This window comes from Myotis myotis, unplaced genomic scaffold (genome assembly GCF_014108235.1).
Source record: "Myotis myotis isolate mMyoMyo1 unplaced genomic scaffold, mMyoMyo1.p scaffold_m19_p_16, whole genome shotgun sequence".
Classification (NCBI taxonomy): Eukaryota; Metazoa; Chordata; class Mammalia; order Chiroptera; family Vespertilionidae; genus Myotis; species Myotis myotis.
In genome coordinates this window covers 51,308,627-51,332,614 of record NW_023416320.1, presented here as the reverse complement: position 1 = coordinate 51,332,614, position 23,988 = coordinate 51,308,627, and the positions used below count along the sequence as shown (strand labels likewise).

The 23,988-nt window shown below is 52.3% G+C and overlaps 1 protein-coding gene and 1 non-coding gene across 2 annotated transcripts in view; both read left to right on the top strand.

Moving 5' to 3' along the window:
* CNGB3 (cyclic nucleotide gated channel subunit beta 3) overlaps positions 1-23,988 on the top strand; it is a 76,636-nt gene that overhangs the window by 30,443 nt on the left and 22,205 nt on the right. Inside the window, 3 exon segments of the mRNA XM_036337544.1 lie at positions 73-214; positions 5,054-5,213; positions 6,889-6,986. Coding sequence (XP_036193437.1) covers positions 73-214; positions 5,054-5,213; positions 6,889-6,986 — 400 coding nt within the window.
* LOC118671062 lies at positions 12,859-12,966 on the top strand. The gene has a single exon (XR_004972579.1). It is a non-coding gene; the product is annotated as a U6 spliceosomal RNA (small nuclear RNA).

The following is a 23,988-nucleotide window of genomic DNA, read 5'->3' as shown; positions in this document are numbered from 1 at the left end:
TCTATGTTCCCAAGCACAGTGATATTTTAATGTTAGAGTAGAAAGCAAAATGTGTATTTTCTCTTTTCTCAGGTATCTGAGATGTTATTACTGGGCAGTCCGAAGTTTGATTACCATTGGGGGTCTTCCAGAACCACAAACTTTATTCGAAATTGTGTTTCAGCTGCTGAACTTTTTCCTGGGAGTTTTCGTGGTCTCCAGCTTGATTGGTCAGGTCAGTCAAGATGAGAAAACCAGGTACATGATGCTGTCACTGGGAAAGCGTGTGCACCTCTGTCAACTTCGCAGGAAAAATCAGAATCTGTGTGGTGCTCTTTTCAAACTAACCCTCATCTATGTTCGTGAATCAGAGGAGGATGGGATGGGCCTTTCTGTTTTCAAAGCATCAAGTCTATTGGGGACCTGTGTGCACAGAGCGTTGGGTTAGACTCACAGAGAAAGGCACATTTCCAAAGTAACTTCCTACTTTTACCTGAGCTCCCCCAAAACCTTTTACTTAAACATCAAGTATTGCCATTGACCCAGGCTAGCCTGGCCAGTGTGGGTTGGTGTTGAGGGTTGATCTATAAACCAGGAGGTCACAGTTGGATTCCAGGTCAGGGCATATGCCCGGATTGTGGGCTAGATCCCCAGCAGAAGGCATGCAGGAGGCAGTCAATTGATGATTCTCTCTCATCATTGATGCTTCTCTCTCTCTTTCCCTCTCCCTTCTTTTCTCTCTCAAATCAATAAAAGTACATATTTTTTAAAAGGGGGGGAGGCTAAAATCCACTTCAGAGGTCATATAATGGGGAGGTCAGCAAATGCCGCCCAAATTAACTTAATTAAGAAGCCATCAGTTCATCAGTGTTCATTGTGGCAGCTCCTGTCTTTGTTCTCAAGGAGCCACAGTCTCGAAGGAAAGCAAAGCAGATGCATAAGTAACTATTGCGAGGTGGTTGGCATTTGCAAGAAACAGAGCCCAATATCTTCACGGATTCCCAGATTCACAAGGAACAAAAAGCTCAACAGCAGAGCATCTGCAGAAGTTACACCTCTCAGAAGGTACTTCACAGTGCACATTTGAGAGTAAAAAGCCATGTTGAGATCTGTGTGCTGGGGAGAGTCAAAGAAAATCACAGAGTGGTATTCCCGCTCACCTCACTCACCGTGGTGTGAATAAAACCCATGGTGTAACAAAACTTAGCAATAAGCACTATTCTCTGTAACACCTGAAGCTGACCACCCATAGTCAACACTCAGTTCCTACCTCCATGTGTGGCAAGGACTTGCCCTCCTTAAGACCAGAGGGAAGTTGGAAAACTCTGTATTCGCTCAGAAAGGGGGTGCTTCCCAGGAGGTTCCTTGGAGGAGAATTCGTTGAAACATCTTAAAAAGCAGGTAAGAGCCGGTACTTCCAGGTGGGTGGTTTCATCCATCTGATGGGCAGTGATGAGCACAGGCTGTGCTGGGGAACTAGAGCAGGTACCAGGAGGATGGAGGGACACCTGTGACTAAGGTTAGAGGTGTGTGTAGGGATGAGCTGGTTTAGGGCTCTGAATGTTCAGGCAAAGATACTGACTTTATCCTAAAAGAAATGGGAAGTCGGCCAGGGGAGGATTTTGAACAAAGAAGAGATTCATGAAAGATTAGCCAGGCCGTAGCCAGGCCACTTGCATCTACAGCATCTCCGCGTGGCCCGCCGCAGCAAGCGCTTTCCCACACTCGTGCAACCGTGCAACCGAAGCAGCGGGGAGGGCGCCATTCCGGTGCAGGGTGACCGCGAAGCAGCCCTCCTGGTTGCACACAGAGAACCTCAAGAGCCCGCAGGCAGGTCACCTCGAGGCGAGGCTGGTGGGAGACCTTCAGCCGGCGGAGAGCACATTCCGCACGTCGAGTGTGTGTCACAGACCCTGCTTCGCATGCATCAGCGGGACCCTGAAGGCGAGGCTGAGATCTTGCTATTGGGTCGGCCTCCTTACCAAAAGGATGTGTCCAAGATGATCATGAACTTGGCTCGCTATCACCGCCAACTCCGGGCACAAGGCTCGTGGACGAACGCTGCCCAGCAGGCCGAGCCGCAGAATTCTCTGCTGCTGTCCGGGTGGCTGCGGTCCAGGCCTCCCCCGGCGCTGTCCGCGAGAAGGTGACCCAGTGATCCCCCGACACTGTTCAAGAGAAGGCGACCCAGCTGTTCCCCAACACAGTCTAGGAGGCGACAACCCAGAGCTCCTCCAGCTACCCAGAGCCCGGTTCCCAGGTTATGAAGGCATTTCGGGGCCCGGAGTGCGAGCCAGGCAAGGTTCAAGTGAAAACCCGTGTCTGGAGCCTTATTCTAGGTCCTGCTTCTGCCAGAAGCTGGGGAAGGTAAAGAGTGGTATGGGTTGTTCTTGGTTTCCCCTCCCCACCCCCATGTTAAATGTTTGCAAACACAAATCTAAAAAGTTGTAACAAAAGAATCAAATTTCCTTAATAAAGAATTGAATTATCAAAAAAAAAAAAGAAAGAAAGAAAGAAAGGTTAACCAAAATATAGTATTAAATTGAAGGGGTGGTACTTTTTGAAATGTAGGTTTTATTATTACTTAGGTAAGGTGAGGCCAACAGACCAGGATGCAATTGGCATCAAAACATCGTTTTACAAACAGATCCAAGAGGACGGGTCACACAGGTGGCCGCAGGAGGCAGGGCCAGGGTGGGAGCAGGTAAATGGGGTTAGGAGTCAGGTGATGTTGTGGCTCTGAGGAGTGGGAGCTGCCTGGAATAGTCTGGCCCCGCCCTGGGGTGAGGAAGGCAGGCAAAGAGTGAAGGGGCTGTGAGTGCCCAGGAAGGAAGGCTCAGGCTGGTCAGTCTGCATCTGGAAGGTGCACACCCCGGATAGTTTTTTGCCAACTCCAGGAATTAGCTAACTCTGGAAGGGGTGGTCCCCATATATCAAAGCACCAAAATACAGAAAATAAAAAGCATGGTCAATGCAATTACACGGGAATATGGCAACTCCAGCCTGAGCCTGGTAACAGAGAGGAGGGAAGCTGTGGAAAGCATTTGGGTTTGAGAAGATGAACACCAAGCAGTTAACAGCTGTGCATATGAAGGAGAACCTTAGTGGCTGGGAGGTTGCATTAACGATGATTGGAAGTCACAGGTAGGTTTCGAGAGAAGTACAATTCAGATTCACATGTGTAATGTATGCAGTCATAAGCTGCAGCCATGTAATGTACTATTGGTACTAACAGCAGAATCCAGCATGTGCTCGGCACTCTCCATGTCCAAGGCAATGTTTACACTATTCACCACGGTCTGGCTCCAGGTCAGTATTCTTGCTACTCAGATGTGTCCTCAACCAGCAGCAGAGTCTCCTGGGAAAGTCAGATTCAGGCTGGACACAGGCCAAGACCCAAGGAGCGGACGTCTTTACTGTAAGAAGACCTTCGGGTGGTTCCTGTGCACTGGCGGTTTGAGAAGCGGTGCGTACACCCCACCCCACCTGCCTTTCTGTTGACAGAGATTCCGACAGGAACGGGGAGGAATGCCTCGCTGTTGGAAATGCAGAACCAGAGCCCCAGGGCAAGACTGAGGCAGGAGGTGGAGGCTGTGCCTTGAACTCTCAGCGTGAGCAAAGGTGATGAGAGCTGGACACACACCTAGAAGGGCCTGGACAGAAGAATGGCTCGTTCACAACCCACCTATAACCAAGACATGCCACGGTTTACTGCAGGCCTCTACCCTTCAACCCCAGAGACCCACGCTCCCGCTCACGCCTCACCCCCCCCCCCCCCTCACCGGGAGCACAGGATGGATTCCCGTCAACCTCAACTCCTGCACCAACAAACCCAGCACATGAGCCACTCAGATTCCTGTCGCTGCCAGTGCTGGGCCTTCAACACGGCTCGATAATGCTTTTAATGGAACTTGGTTCCCAATTTAAAACCCTATTAAATTTCCCACCCAGCCTCCGAGGGCTCGGTCATGGTCACCATTTGTCAAGAGCAGCTTGGAGGAAGGAGTGAGGGAAGGAGGCCGCTGCGGAGCGTTGGGAAGAGATCCCGGGAGTAAGTCAGGCTGAGGCGCAGGTGTCCAGTTGCTCAGAGCTGACAAGTACCAGGGCCTAAGAATTCTTTTTTTAAATATATTTTTATTGATGTCAAAGAGGAAGGGAGAGGGAGAGAGAGATAGAAACATCAGTGATGAGAGGGAATCATTGATGGGCTGCCTCCTGCACGCCCCCTGCTGGGGACCGAGCCCGCAACTCCCGCATGTGCCCTTGACTGGAATCAAACCTGGGACCCTTCAGTCGGCAGGCCGATGCTCTACCCACTGAGCCACACCAGCCAGGGCGAGCCTATGATTCTGAAATGGCATGTGAGGAAGGCGTCCCAGGAACAGCCCTTTGAGCGGACCTCAGGGAGGAGCCATTTCTCCTTGAGCAGGAAAGGCTCGGCTGCAAGGAGGACTGAGCCCGGCCAGGCGGGTGGAAGTGGGCCCCCTCTTCCGCCCCTGCTAAGCCCCCCATCAACGCCAGTTTCCACCGCTGGCTTCCCTCTGTGTGAGTCCAGCTGCACTGTCTGTGCTGAGGCCGAAGGTTAGCTTTCACCTGCGGGGTCTCAAGGAGCCCACCGCCCCGCACCGAGGCTTGCAGCGCCTGGTGCTGCGCCGGGGTCTGCAAGTGCAGCTTCTGCCCGGCGCCTGGAGCAGGGTGGGGCCGCCCAGGAAAGCCAAGGCTGCGGGCCCAGGGGCTGGAGCCCCGACCGGCGAGAAATTGAAGAGGGGGTTCAGGAAGACCCCCAAACAGACCAGCCAGGCCTCCCGGGGAGCCGGCTGGGGTGGCACACCTGGCGCGCACGCAGCAAACCACCCGCCTCCTGGCGGCAGTGCGCACGCGCAGAGAACTGGTGCGGCCACGCCCTTCACGCGGCTGGTCCCCGCCGCCCGCGGGAGAAAAGACAGCGCACTGTTCGTTCGGGTGAGGACCTGCCCAGTGTTTGATGTCAGCGCTGGGAACCGGACCAGAATCGGGTTAGAAGTCCAGGTGCCAGGAACGGGGTGCGGGCCGGCTGACCGGGCTCTGCTTCCAGATGCGCGATGTCATCGGAGCCGCCACGGCTGCGCAGAACAACTTCCGGGCCAGCCTGGATCGCACCGTCACCTACATGCACTCCTACGCCATCCCCAGGCGAGTGCAGGCCCGCGTCCGGGCCTGGTATGAGTACACGTGGGACGCGCAGAGGATGCTGGGTAAGCGGGCACTCTCGGAGGATGCTGGGTGAGCGGGGCAAGTTCCTACATGCCCCACCGTGTCCTGTGACGGGCGTTCAGGGGGCCGCGGGGAAGCCACCGGCTTGGAGCAGGAGGTTGGGAAACAGCTCAGTGACCGCTAAGTGCCACTGACGGGCCAGGGCCTTTGTGTGTTTTTTCGTAACTACCCAGCCCCTGCTTACTGGTTCTGCAGATCCCGGGAGAGAAACACTGATTTTATTCCGCAGCAGCCGGGGACAGGTGCCCCCGCATTGCCTCATAGCATTTGGGAAATGGGGTGCCTTCAACCCCACTTAGGACACAGGGAATGGGGGCCCCCAACCGAAAACGTTGGCCAAGGGCTCAAGAGCCAGCAGATCCCTGCGTGGCCCCTGAGGGCCCTGGGCCACCACTGCCTCCTCCGAGCGCAGCACTCAAACCAGCTCCGGGCAGCTGCGCAGAGACCCGCGAGGTCCTGGGCGACTGCTAGCCGGATGCTGCGTCACAGTCATGATGAGACGACATAAAGCAGAAGGTGATGTGCTCATTGACATAACCAGATTCAACTCTTAGTTTGTTCCCTCCCATATAAAAGGGGGGAGTTAGTGCCACTGAGAAGCAAAAAAAGTGTTTAAGTGCAAATCACACTGCGATTCTCCAGCAGAGGTTCTTGGGAGCAGGTAAGAGCCGCTGGTTAGAGTAGGACACTGCTCTCCCTCCCCCTCTGCCCGCAGAGCCTCTCCCTGAATCTGAAGGCCGAGACCACCCCCTCCCTCTGGGGGAAGTGCGGTTGCCGGCAGCCCCCCTCTCTTCTCGGGGGCACCGCTCCCGCCCGGGGAACAGGACACAAGCCTCCCAAGACAAGGGCTATGCTTTATAGAAGGGGTCTTCATATTTAGAACCAACACTGGAAGCAATATAAGGATATAACACAGCGATTGTTCTAAATGGTTATAAGAAAACGTCAAAAACGATAACTCTCAGAAACTGGTAGCATACTACACACGAGAGTAGGTGGTTTTGTTTATGGAACGTTCTACCAGCCCATCATTTCATTCACAGGTAGGAACCTGTCCATATATCCACGTTCTTCACGGAGTGGATAAGCAAGGAAACAGCAGTAACTGGAATTTCGTCGGCACATTTCTTCTTTAGGTCCCGTTCCCCCGGAGCCACCCCCAGCGATGCCTCTGAGCAGCCTCTGAGCATTGTTCTGTTCCCTCTTTCCGCAGAGCAGGGATGAGAGCGTACCCTTAGGGTTGCCACAGGGTCACATAAGGAGGACAGAGCCCTGAGCCTTCAGGCGCCTGTAGAGGTTGCCATCACCCGCCCACCCCTGCGCTGCCTGATCCTCAGGCTCAGACAACAGGAACTAGATTATCCCACCCACGCCTGTCTGTTCACTAGCCGTTGCCCCGTGGCCACTAAACTGCATTTAAAGTTTCAGCAAACACAGGTTCTGGTTTATTCAGAACTGTTACATCGTCCACAGTGAGGTCATGGTGCCGCTGGGCTGGGCAGTGCAGCCAGTAGGCGTCATGAGCATAGAATTTGATGCCACTCTCTACTTAGAGAAAGAGTTGGCATTTTGTTCAGTTTTGTTTTCCCTCATACTTGGCTGATGTTTTCCATTAACTATTCTACCCTGTGGGTGGATGTGTTCACCTTTACCAAGACGAGTCGGACCTGCTCGAGGCCCTGCCCGCCGCCATGCAGTCAGCCCTGGCCGTGGACATGAACTTCAGCGTCCTCAGCAACATCGACCTGTTCAAGGCAAGTGCTTCGCGACAAGTAGAAAGACACCATCACTGTTTCTCTGTAAAGTCTAAGCTCTTGCTGTACGCAATATTTATGGTTTTCTCCCTACGTGTTAACAAAATCAAAATGATCTGGAGGATTTATGTGGAACTAGAGTCAAATAAACACTGGGTCTCCCCTCAGCAGATGCCTTATTCTTTGGAAGCCTCTCTCTCCTGAGGGCCAAAGAGAAAGACTTCCTCGGGCTCTTCCTGCGCCATTTAAATACCGTCAGACCCTGCGTCTGTCTGCTGCTCCATCTCCGTCCTCCGCTTGTGTTGTTGGATGTGTGTGGGCCTCAACAGGTGGCCCAGACTTCCTCTGCAGGGCCTGGCGATAAGTGAGCCCTGCCTGCTCTGTCTCCTGTTACAGGTGCTCCTGAGCGAAACTTTTTGATGCCCAATTCTAATTTAGAGGCTATAAAAATGCAGAGCAAAGTTTTAACTTTTTGAATGTTTTTCATTTTGGCGCCCTCTTTTTTACCTCAATATATTTTATTTTTTAATTTATTTTATTGTTGAGAGAATTACAGATGTCCCCCATTTTCCCCCCTCTGTCCCCCTCCACCTGCTCCCACCCCATCCCAGGCCTCCACCTGTCTATTGTCTGTGTCCATGGGCTATGACTAAGTTGTACTTCTAAACCCCTTCACCTTTTTCACCCATCCCCCCACACCCCTCCCATTTGGAAACTGTCAAAAATGTTGTGTTTCTGTTCTGCTTGTTCATTTATTTTGAATTTTAGATTCAATTGTTGATAGATATGTATATACTGCCATTTTATTATTCCTATTCTTGATTTTTTTTCTCTTCTTATTCTTAAAGAAGATCCTTTAATATTTTATGTAGTACTGGTTTGGTGGTGATGAACTCCTTTAGCTTTTTCTTATCTGTGAAGCTCTTTATCTGACCCTCAATTCTTTTTTTTTTTTTAATTAAGTCTTTATTGTTCAGATTATTACATTTGTTCCTCTTTTTTTTCCCCCCATAACTCCCCTCCTCCCAGTTCCCTCCCCACCCTCCGCCCTCACTCCCCACCCACTGTCCTCATCCATAGGTGCACAATTTTTGTCCAGTCTCTTCCCGAATCTCCCACACCCCTTCCCCCGCCAGGAATAGTCAGTCCATTTCCTTTCTATGTCCCTGATTCTATTATAATCAACAGTTCATTCTGTTCATCAGATTATTTATTCACTTGATTCTTAGATTCACTTGTTGATAGATGCATATTTGTTGTTCATAATTTGTATCTTTACCTTTTTCTTCCTCTTCCTCTTCTTAAAGGATACCTTTCAGCATTTCATATAATCCTGGTTTGGTGGTGATGAACTCCTTTAGCTTTTCCTTATCTGTGAAGCTCTTTATCTGACCTTCAATTCTGAATGATAGCTTTGCTGGATAAAGTAATCTTGGTTGTAGGTTCTTGGTATTCATCACTTTGAATATTTCTTGCCACTCCCTTCTGGCCTGCAAAGTTTCTGTTGAGAAATCAGCTGACAGTCGTATGGGTATTCCCTTGTAGGTAACTGAGTTTCTTTCTCTTGCTGTTTTTAAGATTCTCTCTTTATCTTTTGCTCTTGGCATTTTAATTATGATGTGTCTTGGTGTGGTCCTCTTTGGATTCCTTTTGTTTGGGGTTCTCCGCGCTTCTTGGACCTGTAGGTCCATTTCTTTCACCAGGTGGGGGAAGTTTTCTGTCATTATTTCTTCAAATAGGTTTTCAATATCTTGCTTTCTCTCATCTTCTGGCACCCCTATAATTCTGATGTTGGTACGCTTGAAGCTGTCCCAGAGGCTCCTTACACTATCCTCGCATTTTTGGATTCTTTTTTCATTTTGCTTTTCTGGTTGGGTGTTTTTTGCTTCCTCGCATTTCAAATCATTGACTTGATTCTTGCGCTCCTCTGGTCTGCTGTCGGGAGTCTGTATAATATTCGTTATTTCAGTCCGTGTATGCTAATTTCTAGTTGGTTCCCCAATATAAGATCGAGGGTCTCATTAGTTTTCTTGTAGATCTCATTAAGTTTATCGGCGGCTTCTAAACAGTTCTTGAGAGACCTTAAAAGTGTGGTTCTGAACTCTATATCTTCCATTGACAATTTTGTCCTGTTTTTTTGTCTCCGCATTTTGTTATGCTTCCTTGGTGCACCCCCTCGTGGTCTTTGTTCGCAGTCTTATAGTTAAATCTTGATTGTTGTAGCTAATTCCAGGGAGGGTTTGACCTCCAGGCCAAGTGGCTATGAGAATCAGCTGTGTCAGCAGTGAGAGAACTTCTGTCCTCTAGGGAGGTGCTAATCTAGCCTTTGCCTGAGGCTATCCGGCAAATGCCTGTGTGCAGGGCTTGGGCGGAGCGGGTCGCACAGGATCAACAGGGTGGGCCGGAGAGAGCAGTTATGGCGGCTCTCAGTCCTGTCCCCAGGGGCTCTGCCTCTCTGAGTCCCAGCACCTGTTGCAAAGCTCGGAGAGAAAGCTGCACTCGCTCTGACCGAAGCCAGACAGTCCCGCTGCTCCCGTTTGAGTCTGGGTCCCTAAAGACTCGCCCGGATCTGGAGCTCAGAGTCTGCGACTCCCTCCCGATTGAAAACGCCAACCGCACCCTCCGCCGCCAGCCCACTCCGCGCACTCCACACCTCAGAATTTGACTTCAGCACTGTGCCTTCTCTGAGTGTCCGTATGCGTTTCTCTTTCCTCCTAGTTGTAGGACTTCCACTCAGCCGGCGTTCCTGTGGTTCTGGGTGCTGTCCCTTCTGGTTTTTGGTTTCACTTTTGAAGTAGTTGTTCAAAGCAGCAAACTCCGGCGTTAACCTATGCCGCCATCTTGGTTCTCCTCCTGACCCTCAATTCTAAATGATAGATTTGCTGAGTAGAGTAATCTTGGTTGTAGGTCCTTGCTTTTCATCACTTTGAATATTTTCTTGCCACTCCCTTCTGGCCTGCAAAGTTTCTATTGAGAAATCAGATGACAGTCATATGGGCACTCCCTTGTAGGTAACTGTTTTTCCCTTGCTGCTTTTAAGATTCTCTCTTTGTCTTTAACCTTTGGCATTTTAGTTATCATGTGTCTTGGTGTAGGCCTCTTTGGATTTATCTTGTTTGGGACTCTCTTTGACATGTTTCTTTGTCTCCACATTTTGCTGCTTTTCTGTGTTTGTTTCTATGTATTAGGTAGATCTGCTAAGTCTCCCAAACTAGGTACAGTGGCCTTGTGTAGTAGATGTCCTGGAGGACCCAGTGGTTCAGCCTCCCCTCTCACCTGATCTGGGCACTCCAGGTGCACCCCTGTGTGAGCTGTGTTCACTGTCATATTGTAGTTGAGCCTTGATTTATGTTGGTGTCACTGGGAGGAATTAACCCCCAGGCCAGTCAGTAGCAAGGATCAGCTGCACTACAGTGGAAGAGCTGCTGTGTAGGATCCAACCCTATGGAGCAGGCCTTGTTACAGTGGGGGCTTTGGTGCTCACCCAGTCCACCCCTTGTTTGTTATATTTCTCTCTGTTCCACATCCAGCGTGGCTAGAGAGTGGTCTGCTTCCTAAGTAGGGGCGGCTGGGGATTGAGAAAATGAAAGAAGAGACAGACACAGAGATAGAAGGAAAAAGCTGGGGCCGGGTGGGACAGCTGTCCTCTGATGGAGAGACAGTGACCTAGAGCCAATACAGCGCATTTATTTTATACAGCAAAATACCAGGAAGTTTTACTAAAGCCCAAGACATAGGAGATTATGTGCATTCTTGTGGCTTCTTTGTAATTGTCACTTCTGGGTAGGCCCAGATAATCATCGTGTTTGTTCCTGGTGCTTGGCTGGATTTAGATCATGAAACCCACCCCCTGGAGCCTGAGCTGAAGGTCAGGCTGACAACACCTGCCTCTGGCAAGGTATGTTTCCAGGGCGTGGCTCTGTCAAGGCCACTGGATTCAGCTGACAGTAATTAAAGAAATGCTCATGTGCCTTCCCAGGCACTCTCTACAGTTTGTGTCAATCGTGGAGGTGGTACAGTTGTAATCTGATGTGGTTGAAGTGACCACCTGGTGCACTGGGAAGTACAAAGTCAACCACTGACTGTACCCTGCCTGAGCTAGAAAGCAATCTTCAGATGGCTTCTACTTATGTTGGCCTTGTAGGTGCCCAGGAGAGGCCAAGCCATGAACCAGGGCAGGCTGCCACCAGAGCTGGGCCTGGGGCCACTTACTGAGAGGTACAGAGCATGCTGAGGCCAGCTGCTGCTTGTTTGAGAGATTTTAGGAAAGTCTGAAGCATGAGGCAAGAGAGGCCAGTTGTATGGAAACGCCACTGGATATGGCTTGGATGAGCCTGCAAGCAGAGAGGGGCAGGGCCTCAGAGAATCACCAGGCAGGGTTAAAAGTGTGAGCCAGATTGATGGAGATTCAGATATGGAGCCTTGACTGTGGCAGGGAGGGCTCAGCAAAGGAACAGTGGCCTCTGCTAGGCCTCTGTCTTGGAGAAAGCTGCCCCTCCAGCTCTTGCCCTGATTCCAGGCCAGTTAGTTCCTCCCCTAATGTCCCAGGTTCCTTGCAAGCTGGAGCTCTGAGGGAGTGATTCCAGGCCCTTTAAGGGGAACTGCCTGGGACTCCAGCAGCCTCCATTCACTAAGTCACACTCCCCGCTGGTTTTTACAGCCAGAAGGTGTGGGGACTTCTCTCCGAGGTACTGGAATCCTGAGCTGGGGGGGGACGGGGAGGGGCTGGTTTGGAGCAGGGACCCCCTCATTCCTCAGGGAAACTTCCACAGCCAAAATTTCCTTCCTGATTTTAAATCTTCCACACGTGGGTGTCAGACCCATGGTTCAGCAGTTCCCCCCACATCTCTACCCCTCCTACCAGTCTCCTCCACCAGTCTCAGTGCTTCTTCTTTAATTCCCCAGTTGCAGAACTTCCATTCAGTTAGATTGCAGGTTCTGAATGATGACTGTTCTGTATTTTAGTTGTAATTTTTGTGTGGTGTGGGAAGATGCGAGTACTGAGTTTACCTATGCTGCCATCTTGACTGGAACCTAGCACCCTCTTCTTAAAAGTACACTGGACTTGAGTTTTTTCTCCTAACAATTGGTTCTGTGTGGGATCCACCTACTTAATTCATTCACAGTTATTTATTAAGTTCCTGCTGTGTTTTGTACCTCCTGGGACTGTTTCAGCCACTGAGAATACAGTATTTTACAGCAAATACCAGCACATGCAGAGCTTAAACTCCAAAGGAGGAAAATGAAAAATAAACATGCAATGTGTGAGGGGCATAGTGCCATGAACAAAGGAAGCAGGTTCAGAAGAAGGAGGATGGAGCTGGTCCTGATGCAGTGCTGACTGGAGAGGTGGGGCAGGGGCCCTGCAGACTGGAGAGGGGGAGGAAGGGGGAGGAGAGGGGGGAATGAACCCTGCAGACTGGAGAGGGAGGGAGGAAGGGGTGGGAGTGAGCCCTGCAGACTGGAGGGGGGAGGGGGAAATGAGCCCTGCAGACTGGAGGGGGGAGGGGGAAGTGAGCCCTGCAGACTGGAGGTGGGGAGGAAGGGGGAGAGGTGGCAGGAGGGCCGGAAGCCTGGAAGCCTGGAAGCCTGGTGCTGGGAGGCGGGAGCCAGGCAGAGCGATGGGGAAGAGGGGAGGCTGGCGTGGAGACTCAGTGCAGACAGACGGGGTGGTGCTGTGAAGTGAGGCCACTGCAGGCCTTGGGCAGAAGGCGACCGATTTGAGAGCAGTTTGGGAAATGCCATCCTTCCTGCTGCCTGGGAAATAGGCCCGAGGAAGGCCCAGTAGGAGTTGCCGTGACCATCTATGCAAGAGGTGACAGAGACCCGACCCAGAGCCGTGCGAGCCGAACTGTTCATAAATGGCCAAATGGTTCTCGCTTCGGCAGCACATACACTAAAACTGGAACGATACAGAGAAGATTAGCATGGCCCCCTGCACAAGGATGACATGCAAATTCGTGAAGCATTCCATATTTTAAAAAGAAAAGAAATAAATGGCCAAATATTGGCTGGATCTGGAGGGGAGAGCCGGCATTGGCTGGTGGGCTGTGTGCTGGGCGGGGAGAGTCAGATGATGGTTCTATGATGACTGAGATCAGATAAATGATTCCTTCTTGTGGGGGTCAGAGGGAGACCAACTAGGAAGAGGCAAGAGGACCTCTGTGGGTGATGGAATTTTTTGGCTTGCTAGGAAAGTTATACAGTGTCTGCATTTATCAAAACTGAGCCAACTGTTCCTTAAAATTTATATATTTCACTGCATATAAATTATTATTCAATTTTTTAAAAAGAATGGCCTGAAGAAAATGTGGAGATTGTAAAGAGGGAGAAGAAACCAAGATGGCGGCATAGGTTAACGCCGGAGATTCCTGCCTCGAACAACCACTTCAAAAAACAACTAAAGACGGAATGGACATCATCCAGAACCACAGGAAGGCTGGCTGAGTGGAAATTCTACAACTAGGAGGAATGAGAATATCATACCCAGACTCAGAGGAGGCGCAGTGCTGAAGTGAAATACTCAGATGCCGAGTGCGCGGTTGTTGTTTTCAACTGGGAGGGAGTTTCAGACTCTGAGCTCCAGATCCGGGCGAGTCTCTAGGGACCCAGACTCAAATGGGAGAAGCAGGACTGTCTGGCTTCGGTCGGAACTCGAAGGCAGCTTTCTCTCCGAGGTTTGCAGCGGTTGCTGGGACTCTGTGAGGCAGAGCCCCTAGGGACGGAACTGAGAGCAGCCATAACTGCTCGATCCGGCCAGCCCTGTAGATCCCCTGGGACCTGCTCCGCCCAAGCCCTGCACAGAGCCATTTGCCAGATAGCCTCAGGCAAATGCTAGATTAGCACCGCCCTAGAGATCCAGCACAGAAGCTCTCCCACTGCAGACACAGCGGACTCTCATAGCCAGTTAGCCTGGAGGTCAAATCACCCCCGGTATTGCCGTCAACAATCAAGGCTTAACTACAACAAGACTTCGCACAAAGACCACTAGGGGGTGTACCAAGAAAAGATAAAAAAAATGCGGAGACAAAGAAACAGGACAAAACTGTCAATGGAGGATATTGAGTTCAGAACCACACTTTTAAGGTCTCTTAAGAACTGTCTAGAAGCCGCCGATAAATGTAGTGAGATCCTCAAGAAAACTAATGAGACCCTCGATGTTATGATAAAGAACCAACTAGAAATTAAGCATACACGGACTGAAATAACAAATACTATACAGACTCCCAACAGCAGACCAGAGGAGAGGAGCGCAAGAATCAAGGCAAAGATTTGAAATGAGAAGAAGCAAAAAACACCCAACCAGAAAAGCAAAATGAAAAAGAATCCGAAAATACGAAGATAGTGTAAGGAGCCTCTGGGACAACTTCAAGCGTACCAACATCAGAATTATAGGGGTACCAGAAGGAGAGAGAGGGCAAGATATTGAAAACCTATTTGAAGAAATAATGACAGAAAACTTCCCCCACCTGGTGAAAGAAATAGACTTACAGGTCCAGGAAGCGCAGAGAACCCCAAACAAAAGGAATCCAAAGAGGACCACACCAAGACACATCATAATTAAAATGCCAAGAGCAAAAGACAAAGAGAGAATCTTAAAAGCAGCAAGTGAAAGAAAGTCAGTTACCTACAAGGGAATACCCATACGACTGTCAGCTGATTTCTCAACAGAAACTTTGCAGGCCAGAAGGGAGTGGCAAGAAATATTCAAAGTGATGAATACCAAGAACCTACAACCAAGATTACTTTATCCAGCAAAGCTATCATTCAGAACTGAAGGTCAGATAAAGAGCTTCACAGATAAGAAGAAGCTAAAGGAGTTCATCACCACCAAACCAGGATTATATGAAATGCTGAAAGGTATCCTTTAAGAAGAGGAAGGAGAAGAAAAAGGTAAAGATACAAATTATGAACAACAAACATGCATCTATCAACAAGTGAATCTAAGAATCAAGTGAATAAATAATCTGGTGATCATAATAGAATCAGGGACATAGAAAGGGAATGGACTGACTATTCTTGGGGGGGAAAGGGGTGTGGGAGATGCGGGAAGAGACTGGACAAAAAATCGTGCACCTATGGATGAGGACAGTGGGTGGGGAGTGAGGGCGGAGGGTGGGGCAGGAACTGGGAGGAGGGGAGTTATGGGGGGGGGGAAAGAGGAACAAATGTAATAATCTGAACAATAAAGATTTAATTTAAAAAAAAAATGTGGAAATGCTGAGGATCTCCACGGAGCTCCAGTGATGGTACAGAGCTCTCTCTGTTAGGGGCAGCCTTGCAGGCTCTGGGGGCATGGCTTCCAGTAACGGGGTCCCAACCAGCATATCAAGCAAGAGAAAATGCGAGGGTGCCTCTCACACAAGTGAGGTAGGCATCATATTATAAAATGTTTGCTTATTTATTTTTAAATACAAACATAAATATGGGACAATATGTCTGTTGCTATAGGTTATCTACATATATAAAAGCCTAAGTGACCGAATGACCAGTCGCTATGACACACACTGACCACCAGGGGACAGGCGCTCAATGTAGGAGCTGCCCCCTGATGGTCAGTGCACTCCCACAGCCAACCTCCCAATCCAGCCAACCTCCCACGGTTCCTCCCCCCAGCCAGCCAACCTCCCGCAGCCCCTGTCAGCCCTGATCGCTGGCCAGGCCGAGGGACCCCACCTGTGCACCAATTCGTGCACCAGGCCTCTAGTGGTAAAATAAAATGGTATGAAAGCAACAAGGTTAAATTATTTTAACAGTATTTTTATTTTATTTTATTGAACTTATTGGGGTGACATGTCTACACTAATAAAAGAGAAACATGGTAATTGGCATACAACCGCAACCCTTTTCATTGGCTAATCAGCGAGATATGCAAATTAACTGTTTAACTGTCAGCCAAGATGGCGGCCGGCAGCCAGGCAGCTTGAAACTAACATGAGGCTTGCTTGCCTCAGTGACGGAGGACTCCAACGTTCCCAGCCGGCCACTGCAGGACCCTGAGCCTGCAGTTTCAAACATTGTAACAAATATAGGCTAAACAAAACCCCAGAAACCAGCTTTCAGTGGGCTGGGATCTCAGAGTTGGAGTTGATACAGAGTTTCGAGAACTGAAACAAACCAGATACCTGCTTTCAGGAGCGGAGGCCTAAGAGCTGGAGCCTCAGAGCTAAAGCTGGCACAGAATAAAAAAAAAAGAAAGAAAGAAAGGAGCGGTTGGGAGCTTCAGTCCCAGCCTGAAAACAGCCCTCAGCCCCTCACCCAGACTGGCCAGGCACCCCAGTGGGGACCCCCACCCTGATCCAGGACACCCTTCAGGGAAAACCAGCTGGCCCCACCCATGCACCAGGCCTCTACCCTATATAGTAAAAGGGTAATATGCCTCCTGGCACTGGGATCAGCGTGACCGGGCAGCGCCCAAACCCCCTGATCGCCCTGCAGCTCTGTGTGTGACAGGGGGCGGGGCCCCAACCCCCTGAGCAGCCCTGCTCTGTGCCTGATAGTGGGGAGCTCCCCAACCCCCCCCCCCACGGGCCCTGCTCTGTGTGTGATGGGGTAGAGCCATAACCTCCCCATCGGCCCTGCCCTGAGTGTGAGAGTGGCGGTGCCCCAACCCCCTGATCGGCCCTGCTCTGTGGGTGATAGAGGGTGGTGCCCCAACCCCCTGATGGGCTCTGCTCTGTGTGTGATGGGGGCAGCACCCCAACCCCCGGATTGGCCCTGCTCTGTGCGTGACAGGGGGTGGCGCCGCAACCTCCCCATCGACCCTGCCTTGAGTGTGACAGGGGACAGTGCCCCAACCCCCCAATTGGCCCTACTCTGAGCGTGACTGAGGGTGGCATCACAACCTCCCAATCTGCCCTGCTCTTTGCATGACAGGGCGGTGCCCCAACTCCCCAATTGGCCCTGCTCTGAGCCCGACCAGGGACTGCACCTAGGGATTTGGCCTGCCCTCTGCCACCCGGGAGCAGGCCTAAGCCAGCAGGTTGTTATCTCCCGAGGGGTCCCAGACTGCGAGAGGGCACAGGCCGGGCTGAGGGACCCCCCTCCCCCCCGAGTGCACAAATTTTTGTGCACGGGGCCTCTAGTATAACAATAAAAGTGTAATATGCTAATTAGACTGGACGTCCTTCTGGATGACCTTCCGGACAAAGCCGGGGCTTCGAGGGTAGCCCGGGCCCCAGGTGCCAGAGGGAGTCTGGTGCTGGCAGCCGGGGAAAGGAAGGCCTGCTCTTGCACAAATTTTGTGTATGGGGCCTCTAGTTGGCTAATAAAATTATATAGGTTTCAGGTGTGTAATTCTGTGGTACATCATCTGTATATTGTATTGTATTCACCACCCCAAGTCAAATCTCCTTCCATCACCATTTATCTCCCTTTACCTCCTCCACCTCCCCTCACCCTCTTCCCTTTAGTAATCACCATACTTTAACAGTATTTTTAAATTATATAAATGACTTTATACCTTAATAACTAGCTTAATTGAAAATAAGTGACTACAATGGGCCCTTTTTTATTTATATTTTTATTGCTTTTAGAGAGGAAGGAAGAGGGAGAGAGATAGAAACATGAATGATGAGAGAGAATCATTGATTGGCTGCCTCCTGCACGCCCCACACTGTGGATTGAGCCTGTAACCTGGGCACTGTCCTGACCGGAAAGCAAACCGTGACCTCCTGGTTCATAGGTTAACGCTCAACTACTGAGCCACGCCAGCCAGGCTTGGCTCTTTTTTAAAGAAAAAAAACCTTTAAATGTTATATCAATGATTTATGGGATTATCTCTGATTTGGAAAGTTACCAATTTTCAGCCTCAGAGCTTTCCTTTGTTTTCATATATATATTTTTGGAACTCCATAAAGTCAGCAACATCTGATTGGGAGAAAAGGTTAAATCGTCACATCTTACGGACACTGCACATGAAGTTAAATCCGTTCTTTCCTGACATTCCCATTGGAGATGCAGTTCACCCAGAAGGCCCATTCCATTTCCACTTCTGTTCAATGAAAGGTGTGTTTTTTTCCTAAAGCCAAATGAGGTAGCAATACAGGTACCGCATCTTTCTATTTTTGTGCAGACTACCTTAGTAGTTTATACAACTGTGTGACTTCTTAGGGAGGAATAGGCGGGTAGTGATGCTGCGGCTTCTGTTACAGAACTTACACCCCGTTGTGCTGCCTCCGAGTGAGTCACGTGAGGCCCGTGCCCAGTGCAGGCTCCGCAGAGGCTCAGGTGGGGTTTAACCTGTTCGCAGGCGGAGTTCTCTGAGCCAGAGGGTGGGGGTCAGCAGCCATGAGTGGGGACAGCGGTGGGCAGGCTGCGGGTGTGGCAATGCCGCCGCTGATGGGGGGGGGGGGGGGGGGCAGGGCAGCGCGGATTCCTGCCCACAGAGGCCGGAAGGGTGGGTGGCGGTCGCCGGAAGAACCTCCACGCCTTGCATTCTCCCTGAGAAGGAACCTTCCATCTTGAAAGGGCTCGAGGAGAGAGACTAGGGGGAGGCCGGCTCCCTGCTTGGTGTCGCCCTCTTCCGGTTTAGGGCGAGTCAAGGTGCCTGGCCACCACGTGACCCACACAGGCCTGAGGGGGTGACCCGAGGGACAGTGTGGGTTTCGCTCCTGGGCTCCGTCTGAATCTCGGCAGGTTTCCCGCTTTGTGAGCTGCGGCGGGAGGGGAGGCAGGTGCGGGGACCTGGGCGGCCACCAGCACCAGAGGCCGAGCCTGCGCTAACCCGCCTGTTCCTCCCGAAGGCGCACTGCTGCTCCGAGGTGTGTGTATTCCCGTTGAAAAGCCTTGCCCTGCGCGCGTGCCTCGCCTGCCGCCGGAGATGCGCTCGCAGCGCAGTGGAGCCGCGAGTGGGCGATGCTCCGGCGAAGGCCACGCAAGCCCAGCCGCAGCCTTGGATCGCGGCGGACCCGCGGGAGGGTGTCCGCACCCAGCCTCACTGTCCCGCACGCCGGGTGCTCCCGGGGCCTAGGTGCTGGGGGCGGGGGGTGCCCCGGAAACAGCCAGCGCTCTGCAGGGACAGAGGACGCGCCTCCCTCGGGGATGGTGGTGCGTCCGGCTGGATGGCGCGGCGGCAGGAGCAGGTCCCTCCTCCCGGGGTCAGCCTTCTTTCCCGCCCGGCCTTCCACTGACAGGATAAGGCCCCACCACGGAGGGACTTTGCCGGGAGCCGGTCCATCCTTGCTGTTTCAAGGGACCTGGCATATATGGCATACTGTTCTTAATATGTTTGCTCACCTTCTTGGCACTATGTGTTTTAACCAAGGTCACCTCTCTGAGAAAGGTTGTTTCCCCAGGTAGGGATTTTCCCCTGAAGTTAGGGAGGGAATAAAACCTCTTAACTAAGTGCCAGGCGGGTAATTAATCACTTTAACTATGAACAATCATGCTTAAGCTACATAATCTTTACTCCCTGGAATGGAGATAAGAAACGCCCTAACCTTTGGAATAGAGATTGATAGGATTGGAATCAACTGGTATAAATACAGATGTAACAAGACAGTAGGAAACTGAACCTAGACACAGAACCTAGATACAGAACCTAGAGACAGAAGAACTTCGCTGGAGAGAACATGGCAAAAGATCCTGGACAGAAACTGGCCACAGAACCTAGAGACAGAACCTAGCGAGAGAACCTGGTGAAGAACCTAGAACAGAACCTGGCTACAGAACCTGGATAGAACATGGCAAGAGAACCTGACTAGACCCTGACAAGAGAACCCGGCTATGATGATCACCTGAACGCTGCCTCTGTGTCATTCCTTCTTCGAGGACTCCGTCCACACCTTTGGGGACCCCTGGACCTGCTGGGGTTGGACCCCAGCAGGACTTGGCTTTAAATCATCGGAGGCCAAGGGTCTCAGTGTCATCCCGCTCAGGCTGCCTGCACCATGACATGAGCTGGGGTCCCGGGCAGCCAGGTGGACACGAGCTCGCTCAGGGCCTCCGGCGCGGCCCGAGCTGCAGGGACAGGCCGGCTGCAGGCGGAGGGAGCATCCTCACCGCTGACCGAGTGTAAGGCCGGGAAATGCGGCCGCTAGCCACGGGCTGCGGGCTGACCGCTCGGTCGCCTCTGGAGCCATCCCAGGGCCGGACTGTGGCCTTTACCGAGCGCGCCGCTGGCCGCGCGTGGGCTCCGAGCAGCGGGCGGGGGCTCGGCCCGCGCTTCGCCTGGTGTCCGGCTCCGCCCGCCGTGGCCTCAGGCTCGGACTCAGTCAGTTACCTTCACTCCCGCACCCCTAACGCACTCACCCCGACTGTCCCTCCAGGATAAGGCGCTGGGCTCATGGGGTTTCTCCTCTTAATCAAAGAAGGTAGAATTAGAGTCCTATTTTTTTACTAAAATTTTGCTTCAGTCAACTGTGGCTAATTAGTAAGATTTGCTGCTTGCACATGGGGTGATCAGAGTTTCTAACGCGCAGAAATGAATAGTCAAATCAAAATATTTTCCTTTTTCTTAAAAATGACTCTTCCTTGCAGACTGCGTACAGTTCCAGCAAGCCCAAGTATGAAGCTAGCAAGGTGCGGTTCCGTCCTCGGAGGCTGGGCAACTCCCCTCCCCTCTGATAATTTATCATTTTAATTTTGATTTGTAAATGTTTTATGAAATTAAATGCTGGGAGAAGCACATTTTGCCTCTAGACTAGAGGAAGTTGCCAGAAGAGGGAGAAAAGGGCATGAACGGGTCTGTTGCGCCGCCTCGTGGCTGGGATTGAAACCGCGTCCTGTAGGAAAGCCGCCCAACAAACCCGAGGCCGGTGCCCACAGGAAGGCGGCGCCCACCCGCACCCCCGGGGCACAGCGCCTCCGCCTGCTGCCAGGGGAGGGGCGGCGCCCACCCGCACCCCCGGGGCACAGCGCCTCCGCCTGCTGCCAGGGGAGGGGCGGCGCCCACCCGCACCCCCGGGGCACAGCGCCTCCGCCTGCTGCCAGGGGAGGGGCGGCGCCCACCCGCACCCCCGGGGCACAGCGCCTCCGCCTGCTGCCAGGGGAGGGGCGGCGCCCACCCGCACCCCCGGGGCACAGCGCCTCTGCCAGGGGAGGGGCGGCGCCCACCCGCACCCCCGGGGCACAGCGCCTCCGCCGGGGTCTGCGCTGGGACCCGGGACCCGGGGCACGGAGCCCGGAAGGACCACGTCGTGGGGGGAATGAGTCCAGCCTCCCAGGCAGACGCGCCCACACGCCGGAGGCCTGAGCCGGAGGGGGGCCCCTGCGTCCAGTCCTACCAGCTTCGCTTTGGCAGCGATGAGTGTTGCTGCTGGGCTTTGGGGTACCCTGAGCAATGGCTATGACCAGTGCGCTCCATTCCCCTGCCCGTCCGAGCGCTGAGGACTCATAAATAGGACAGCATCTCGGTGGGTGGGCGGTGGGGCAGTGACTGAATCACGTGATGTGCCAGGCAGCCCTGCGCTTAGTCGGTCGTTGTCATTCCTGTTCTTACTGAGACGCAGCCATCCCCTGGTGTCCGCTCAGGTAAGGGCGGGCTGCCCTGGAGGGTGGGTCCCGTCCTCCACGTCCGCTAACGGCGACCTCCGCTCTGCACCGAGGTGCACCTGGGTCCCGAGTCGCTCAGGACTCGGAAGCCTGGCATTATCTACTTTGCAAATTCCTTCTCCCCGTCGGCGCTGCTCCCACACAGCGTAGCCTCGGCAATGGCCAGCTGGGGCGGATGCCTGCCTGGGCCCGACCACCAGGGCTCCATGGGCCTGGAGCTCCCGGTGGAGCAGAGCACGTCCCGAGTCCCTGTTTGTCCCTGGGAGTGACTTACATCCCGCGAATTATAAATTACTGGTAACTCCCCTTTCAAAGAAGCAGGGATGAGCCTGGAAACGGAGAAGTCCTACAGGTCCATTTCACCAGCTCTACAGTCGTGCTCGGAGCTTGCCGTTATGAAAAGAACTTCCTGATATAGCAACTACCATCTAACCTATAGCTTATGTTTTGAATAAAAATAGAATTTCTCCCAACTCCATTCAAGTCTCCAGAATTCTTGTTCCCATCTGCACCATCGCAGTGTTTACGCGGCACCGGGTCCCCTGCTGAGAGCGGGATGGCAGCTGACAGTTTCATTCCTTACATCAGACCAGTCACTTGGTGCCTAGCGGGCCCCCAGCCCTGCGAGACCTGGGGATACGGGAGTGACTAACACAAATCTGCCCTCAGGAGCTCCCCGCCCCCATCTCTCCCTCTCTCCCCCTCTCTCCCCCTCTCCCTCCCTCTCTCCATGCTCTTCCTCTGGCACCCATTGCACCTGTGATCCTAGGGAAACAGTCCGGCTTCCTGTCCGAGGTTCCCTCGGCTAAAAAGCAGCGATTCGTGCACAGCCCGTGGGCACAGACAGTAGTGCGGTGGAGGCCTGGGTGGGGCAGGAACAGTGGAGGGGCCAAGGGGGGAGAAGGGGGTGTGGGGGTACGTTCTCTCGACCAGCGCCGAAGGAGAGAACGCGGGGGTTCAAGAATCTTGATTTGAACGTGACGAAGAATGAAAAACGGGACTGAGACAGAAATAGAGGGAAAAGCTGGGCCTGGGTGTGGCATCTGCCCTCTGGTAGATGAACCGGGCGCCAGCACCAGAACCGTGTTTAATTTATACCCAAATACCAGGAAGTTACGTCAGTTCTGGGTGGGCCTGACTGGTGGGCGGGAGGAGCAGTCAGGAACCCGAGGGCGTGGCTCCGCCTCAGGGCCCCTCCCACAGGGCGGGGCCAGTCAGAGGGAGGCGGGTCCTATTCATTCCTAGTGCTTGGCTGGATTTACAATAATAAAACCCACTCCCCAGCACCTGGGCAGCAAAGAGAAGCGTCAATGCCGAGAACACATCCATCTTGGTTAGATGTGTATCCAAGGCTCGGCTCTGCCAGCCACCTTAGGCTCACTGACAATATTTTAGGAAGCATGCCCATGTGTCCTCCCTGGGGGACCCTCTACAAAGGGGGACATCTGTAATGCTCTCAACAATAAAAACAAATTTAAAAATAAATAAAAAGCAGAGGGGATGACCGCGTTAACTAATTCGAGGCATCACAGGGAGTTCGGAAGAAGCAAGAAACTAGTGAACGCGATGCGAATGTTATGTCTTACTACAGCTTTACCGTTAACTCTTACGCAGCCCCTCTCCCTCTGTAGAAAAGGGGACACTGAGGCAACAGTGGCTGTGCCCTGACTTCTGTCCTTGGAATGTCCCCGCTGACACCTGCACAGCAAACGGAGGGGCATCCGCGGAGGAAGCGAACCAGATGGGACGGTTTAGTCACCCAGCAATGGAGCAACATGTGTTCCAAGAAAATCATCATTTCCTGGGAGGGGAAATGTAATTGTTTCCAAACCACTCATAACACATAACGACTTCACAACACAAACTCCGTTCCACCGGCCTGAGGGCCGGTGAGAAGGGGAGCGGTGACCCCCCCCTCCCCCACCACCCCCCACCCCCGCCCCGGCCCACCTCGGCCCAGAGTCACTTAACCGATGAAATTTAAACTGTAAGTCTTTATTACAGTTCGGAAGAAGCAAGAAACTAGTGAATGCAATGCAAATGTTATGTGCAGTTAACAAAAATTCCTATTTAGAGTGGTTCCAGTGTTTCCCCGAGGACAGCTGCTGTGAGCAGAAAGCTGGCGGGTCTGCTATGAGGAAGGCTCCTCTGCAGCAGGCGTGGCCCCTGGTGGCTAACGCCTCCCGCCGACCTTGCCAGCGCTTCCCGCCAGTGGCCCCTGAAGGAGAGAAGAAAAGACGACGCAATCCTCCGAAAAGGGGGTTGGTGCCTGCAGACAATCCCCCGATGTATGTTTTACTTTTTTCCTGATAAGGTTGACAAAAATTAAGTTGGAGTCTCATCGGTGCTTCTCCCAGACCCATCCTCCTCCCTGCACCCCACCACGATGATTTTTAGGGCGCCCTTCCAATCCCCGTTTTGTCATTTTACTTTGTATCCATGTCAACGTCAGTGACCGCCGTAGTGTTTTGCGTGGTTTTCAGAGTTGCAATCGTATGGACAGTGAGCT